The sequence below is a fragment of the Zophobas morio genome, unplaced genomic scaffold, assembly GCF_036711695.1.
Source record: "Zophobas morio isolate AGI-343-1 ecotype UQ-CSIRO unplaced genomic scaffold, CSIRO_AGI_Zmor_V1 ptg000044l, whole genome shotgun sequence".
Taxonomy (NCBI): Eukaryota; Metazoa; Arthropoda; class Insecta; order Coleoptera; family Tenebrionidae; genus Zophobas; species Zophobas morio.
This window is the reverse complement of record NW_026972149.1, coordinates 1,905,538-1,912,010: the sequence shown is the minus strand read 5'-3', so window position 1 is coordinate 1,912,010 and position 6,473 is coordinate 1,905,538. Positions and strand designations below refer to the sequence as shown.

At 37.6% G+C, this 6,473-nt stretch overlaps 1 protein-coding gene across 2 annotated transcripts; it reads right to left on the bottom strand.

Moving 5' to 3' along the window:
• Window positions 1-1,019: 1,019 nt before the first annotated feature.
• Window positions 1,020-6,473, bottom strand: LOC135141560 (protein masquerade). Of its 2 annotated transcripts, none has more exons than XM_064072774.1 (10): window positions 6,144-6,473; window positions 3,396-3,677; window positions 3,291-3,344; window positions 2,884-3,245; window positions 2,530-2,839; window positions 2,314-2,481; window positions 2,030-2,255; window positions 1,703-1,980; window positions 1,490-1,644; window positions 1,020-1,331 (listed from the first exon to the last, which is right to left on the bottom strand). In XM_064072774.1, the coding sequence occupies exons 1-10, from the start codon at window positions 6,232-6,234 to the stop codon at window positions 1,161-1,163; spliced, it is 2,097 nt and encodes a 698-aa protein (XP_063928844.1). In that variant the 5' UTR covers window positions 6,235-6,473; the 3' UTR covers window positions 1,020-1,160. The 2 variants fall into 2 exon arrangements, with proteins under 2 accessions (XP_063928844.1, XP_063928843.1); XM_064072773.1 differs by having other exon boundaries at window positions 1,021-1,331; window positions 2,030-2,261; window positions 6,144-6,472.

The window sequence follows — 6,473 nt, the reverse complement described above, 5'->3', positions numbered from 1 at the left end:
AAGAACAACCTCGAGGATCATCTTGCATCGTTGTGTAGTACAACTTTTAAGACATGAATGAGAATGAGTATCGAGGAAGTAAAGACTTACGCTTTAAAATAAAATGTAGATGTAGAAGAAGAAAAATGAACAGCAAAATTACAGTAGACGCCTTGGTCATTTTGTATTACTTTCTAATATTTAAGTCAAACCTAGTAATTTCGCATGAAAGAAAATAAAAATGAGTGTACGCGAGTCTTTTAAAACACTATCCGCTCTTATTAGGAAACAAACTGCTACACTACTAACAAAAATATCCTAAGTTATAAAAATCAAATCAAAATTTGTAACATCAAGCATAAGAGAAATTCTCAGATTTTGTAACAACAGTTAAGGTCATCTTTGTGTTTTTGATTGTAATATTATCGTGTTGTAATTTGTCGGTACTTAAAACACAATTACACAATTGGGTGAATCGCGTTGACGTTGCGGAAGAAAATCTAGAGAGTACTTAGAAGAAAATGTACGGGAAATAGATCGTCTCATTGAACATGTCATGAGAATATGTATCAGAATGATTTGAAGCAGTTTATAGAAAATGTTATTAAGATCTTCGAACCAAGGAAAAGGATTTGAAAACGATTGTTGACACTAGTGACACCTTAGATACGGAAGTTTCGAAGACATATTGCAGGAAATCATGAACAATACTGCGAACTGCGAACGAACACGAGGATTTCGGCAACAATAAGTGTTATATTATGGTTCTATAGATTTTGTAAGTTGTGTTTCGTGGCTTACGCGCGTGGACTTTCATTCTCCCTGGTTTAGTGAATCGTTAAATTTATAATTCTGTTCTCTACAAGTTTTTAATTCTATCCTTGCGTTGTACCAAACGGTACACCGAACGCGATACCAGGGTTGTCGGGTACTTTCTGTAAAGGACATTTTGATAGAAAAACCGAAAAACTTAAAAAAAACTTTATTTTCTTATGTTACAAAATATATCTATTTTGCAAATTGGATATATTTTTCCTAATAACAGTTAATTAATATGTTAGTACTTATTTGGTAACAATTTATGATTTTTTGTCGTTCAATATTTACATTTGAAATAAAAATCAGGCAGAATAAATAATCAGTTTAAGAAAATGTTTTTTGTTTGGTATTTTTGTAAACAATCACTGAAAGTTATTAACACTAATTATCTGATTAATCCACCCAATGAAAGATGAAACTTTTACGTATACGCCTGGAACATCTACTCGACCACAACCGAAACCCCATGAGACTAAACCAGCAAGTTCATAGAAGCCATCATCTTGACATACCAATGGCCCTCCACCATCACCCTGCAAAAAAATTGTTCTTTAGAAAAGCCGTTAGAGCGGATTTTTGTTGTCTTCAAAGCGTTTGAATCAAGTACTGCAAGTCATGCAGAGGGATGGACAATCCCATATGTACAAGGTATATTTGTATATAGTGTAGTCTAACTGTTGAACTATCGTACCTGACATGCGTCATTGCCCTCTTCGCCGCCTGCGCAGAAACTACTTGCCGGCAATATGAATATTTTCTCAGTGACTGCGTTAACTTTTCGAATACATTCGGCGTCGCTCACTATGGGAATTTCCGCTTCTCTAACTCTGAGTGGAATAGGACCGGCTTAAAGAAATAACAAATTCAGAAGTGAAAAGAAACTGGAAATAAAAAATTATGATACCTTCTCCCATATAACCGTAGCCTGTAACTGTACATCGTTTTCCGGCCGCGTGACTGACGCCTCTAGCCGGTAAACAAACTAAACAAACTCCTTCTTTTAACTCGGCTTGCCCGTGAAGTTTGAGAAGAGCGATATCGTTATCTAGAGTCTGACTGTTATGATTATGATGGATGTACGTTGTGGCCACTCGCAATGTTTGCGCGCCAGGACTACCATATTTCCGAGTCAGGTCATGGTCGCCCACTCGTACGTAGATTGCATCTCCTGAGCGGACAATACTGTGGAAACAAACGTTAGCGAAATCTAAGGAAACCAAGAGCAACATACTTTGTGACGCAGTGAGCAGCCGTTAGCACCCATTGCGTTCCGATTAAAGCAGCTCCACATAAATACTGATTGAGAGAATTAATTAAAGCAACTTGCCAACACCATTCAGCTTGCTCACCATCTTCACCTCCAACAACTCTACCAGTTCTTGAGGTGCCCTTAACCCCACAGACATATTTACTGTACATCGGAGGTTTCGACGTCGTTGATATAGCTTTCGTCGATTCTAAAGCTGCAAGTTTAAAATATGAACCGTAGGAGGACAGACAGTGCTACAGGACTACTTTGTGAAGTATCGGGAACAACGGCAGTTGTGTGGTCTATACTAGGTTGAGTACTCAGATTACTGGAGTTTTCTTTCTGACCGAGTGCTTCCTTTATCAACGATTTGGGGGCGCAACATTTCGTTCCGGACTTCCGACACTTAAACATTTCGGTCATTTCCGCGTTACCTAGACCACTCGGATTAGAATTCTGCCACAAAGCTTTTACATACTTACGAAAACAGGTGAAACTCAGGTACGACACAATGCATGACCCGGGACACTCATTTCTGGGGTCCATCGTTGTGGTGGTGGTAGTTAGAGGAGGTTGATGTGGGCGCGGTTTTGGTTTTGATACTGTCACTGCAGCTCTCGTATTGTCGCAACAGACCGATCCTCTTTTACAGTTCAAGGTGTGAGGTATTAGAACTGACGGTCTTTGGCAAAACGCGGCCATTATGTTGAGAAGGCAAAAACCCGGGCAACCCGGCCCAGGATCAGGTGTTGTAGGTCTTGGGCTTGTCGTAGTTATCGTTTCTTCGCTAGGCTAATAAAAAAGTTATATAGTTTTTACTATCTGTCGATACTTACCGTTGTGATGCAACAGCTGCCTTCTGAAGGACACTCCGCTTCTGTATCTATGTCATCGCAGAAAAGCGCGAATAAACCACTGACACATTCTCCTTTGCATGGTTTTAGTGGTGGTCTTAATGAGGATGTCTGTTTTTCCAAACTTAACGGTTTCGGGGTTGTCGTTAGCACTTCCGTTCTGGTATAATTAGTTTTCGTTTTACTAGGGATTATTAAATTCGGTGGAATTTTATCGCCGAAAGCGTCGCTAGACATGCAGCATTTGAGGTTCGGTTTACAAAGGTCTTCGGTTGGTAAAATAGCTTCGCAGTAATCGGCTATGCGTTCGGCTACGCATACTCCAGGACAAGCGTTCACTGAAGCTGAAAAATATTAAAAACTACCAACTCAGATACGATAAGACATACCAGGCTCTTCTTTCGTCACGTTAGAATTCTTTCGTTTAATCTTGTCATCGGAAGCTATCTGAAAACTAAACGTAGAGAATTTGACGACCCGCCATCTTCAGCAACTTGCCTGATTTGAGGTATTTGTCGTTGTTGAAATTGTTGTACTACTTGTTGTTGTTTTTTCAGTCGTCGTTGTAACTATGATGGTTTGATTAGGCATAGACGTATTCAGGGGGACTTTTTCTGTAGAATTGGGAGCGGGAGGTTCTACGCAACATTTCATAGAAGATGACGGACAAACTACATCTTCCAGTACATCGTAACATATAATTGTCGCTATGGCATGAACGCACTTTCCTGGACAGTCTTTTGCATCGGCAGTACTGGTGATAGTATCCAAAAGGCCTGACAGTCATGAATATAGTTAAAAAAAGTTTATATGCCGATTTCTGCTGTGGGTGTTCGCCGAGTTTAAACACAATTTGGTTTGCAAAAGCATCTTAACCGGTTTAGCAACATAAATACTGGATCTGTAGATATTATTTTAACGGTTGAGGAACTTTATCAAATTTCCCACTCTTAAACCGCACTGATAGCACTTCATTCATACATCAACAAGCGATTCTTTGTTTGTTGAAACCGAAGTGTTTATAAACGTTTGCAATGACATAAAGACACGTCAAAAATTATTGTACTATTCAGAATGTGTGTGTTCCGGAGTGAATATAAGTATTTTAAAATTTAAAACCTAATTTTACGCTTTTGTGTTAGAGATTCGTCTCACTTAGTACAATCACCCGTTACTATTAAAAATAATTAAAATTATTTCCAATCGAAAAACTACAACACTGTACAAAACAAAAACACGTTTACGGAAAGTACAAATGAACGACTTTCTCTACCAAATAAGTTTGAAGGTGGTAGATTTTTTCAGATTATTTTAATAATTAGGTAAGAGTACAGTTTGTTAATTACATCCAACGCTGTCTTTATATTAAAGTAATTTTTAGAAGCACTATATTTATGTGTGTACAAAAATAACCAAAGTAAAGTTGTTTAGTAATTGTCGACCACGGTGGTAACATAACGGCTACAAAGCGCAACATATTTCGAAAAGTTTAGAAATTAAATTCCTTACATGTTACACCCAAGTTTAACCCGAGTTTGCAGTCAGTAATTATACTTAAACATGAAATGAGCACATATATTGTTTTTAATGAATCAAATTGTACATTGATTTGTGCCTAATTGTTTAGCGCGATTGATAATATGCCTAATTAATCTACGGTTTCATATGAATTAATGAAATTAATGACATTATTCATGTAACAAAATGTTGTAGTGAAAATGGATTGTTAGACAAATTCGATACACGTTTCAGGTTTCAATAAATTGATAATATGTTAATGTATAAAGTGTGTTTTAATTAATGAAGCCCGTGGTTTTTACTATTCGAGTCTCTTTCTTTTGCTATGTTATATATATATGTGTTGGTTGCGAAAGTCAACAAAATTAATGTTATTAATTTCGAGAATCTTAACTGTACGTGGAACAATAAAGTGGTGCGTAATGAATACAGGTAAAAAATAGTATTGTCACCACAATTGTGTCAGCGAGTTAGAAATACTGTGGATTAGTATATTATTCTGCTGTGTGAGAATGACTAAATTAAAAGTTGGTGTCATTTAAATTTTAATTAAGGGTTGTATTTATTTTAGTGTAAATGTAATTTACTCCGGGGAGGAGAGTAAATACTTTAAATAATTTGAGGCGTTAGAGCGTGTCGAATATTATCTTGAGGTTATTAACTTTCCGAGTTTAATCACATTTTGTGTGGCGGTTATATGTGAAACAATGAAAGTCTTCGCAATATCATGAATAATATGAATGTTTGTGTTAGTATTGCGACGCATAACGTAAATAAAAGGGAATGAGAATTTATGTGTCTGTTAAAATATGTTTTGACAGAATGTTTAGAACAATTATCTTGTCTCTATACAATTCTCGGGAGGACATAAATTTCCTTTAATATCCTGTCTTGGTCTTTACAACCACAGTGCCACTCTTTAGAAAGGATTGTTATTAAAACATTTAAAGCTCTCTGTAATAGAAAAATACGGATGATACTGAGAAAAGTTTGAATATTATAAATCATTTTGCCTAATACCGGGTTCACTTGTACGCATTGTGTATCGACAAATTTGTTAAATTTCGCCATTAATAATAATTGGTATTTGGGACAACTTTGCCGCAATTGTGAGTCATATTTCAGCTATCGATCAATATGATTCATTGACTCCGGATTTGAGCCCAGAAAACCGAGTCTTTTCTTTTTCGGTTTTATTTGCCATGTTTGTAAGCCAAACACATATTTATCGATGTGGTATTTCTCGCGAGATAATGATACATAATCTTTATAATATTTGCATAAAATTAATAATAGTAGTGAAGAACGCAGTGTATTTTCAGTCGTAACGGTACAATTAATTTCATTTAAGGTAGGCATTAAGACAGGATATTTTCTAAGTGAGGGAAATAATTGGATAAGGTTCTTGTTCGTGTGTTTATCTAAAGGCAGTCGACACGATTTTTCACTTAATTCTCTTCGTAATGAGTCAGTTGTAGTTCAGTTAAAGGAGAACTGGAACTGTAGCTAAAACCTCATTTAGAAGAAAAATTACAATCTTTAAATATTAAAACGGCAGGCAGTGCGTGCGTATTAGAGGGCGGGTCGATTGGCGCAAGCCAGTACTTAGAGCAATGCAAGGGTTGCTTCGCGGACCGGTGCTGTTCGCATATTCGGGGGAAATTTGACAGGGATAACGGTAAACGCGGGTACCGTTGGCGCGGACTTCAAATGGGGTGACATACCTGAAAGAAAGCTTCCTGCAAGGGAGTCATCTTGAGCTCCTGCAAGTGCACTACACAAAAGCACAAGAGCAAATCTGGCGGTCCGAAACATTTTAGCGCTCCAAAGTGGCCCCGACACTCACCGTCAACACGAGCGCATCGTTTGGCTACAGAAAGCCGCGACTGTTTCATTCATATGCGCAAGTAACTTGTGTGCAATACGGAATCGCTTCCAGAATTTACCGTTGCGGATGCCTTCTGTATTGGTTCAAGGCTCCTCGGCGCAGCACTTCTTGGTTTTACTCGGCCATTCGTATGCTGACTGCCAGAGTGCACAGTTATCCGTTGGTT

Coding starts and splice junctions, on each gene's coding strand:
- LOC135141560 (XM_064072773.1), bottom strand. CDS start 6,234: ATGTTTCGGACCGCCAGATTTGCTCTTGTGCTTTTGTGTAGTGCACTT. Junction 1,981..2,029: donor GCTGCTCACTGCGTCACAAA/GTATGTTGCTCT, acceptor TTGTTTCCACAG/TATTGTCCGCTCAGGAGATG. Junction 1,645..1,702: donor CTACGGTTATATGGGAGAAG/GTATCATAATTT, acceptor TATTTCTTTAAG/CCGGTCCTATTCCACTCAGA.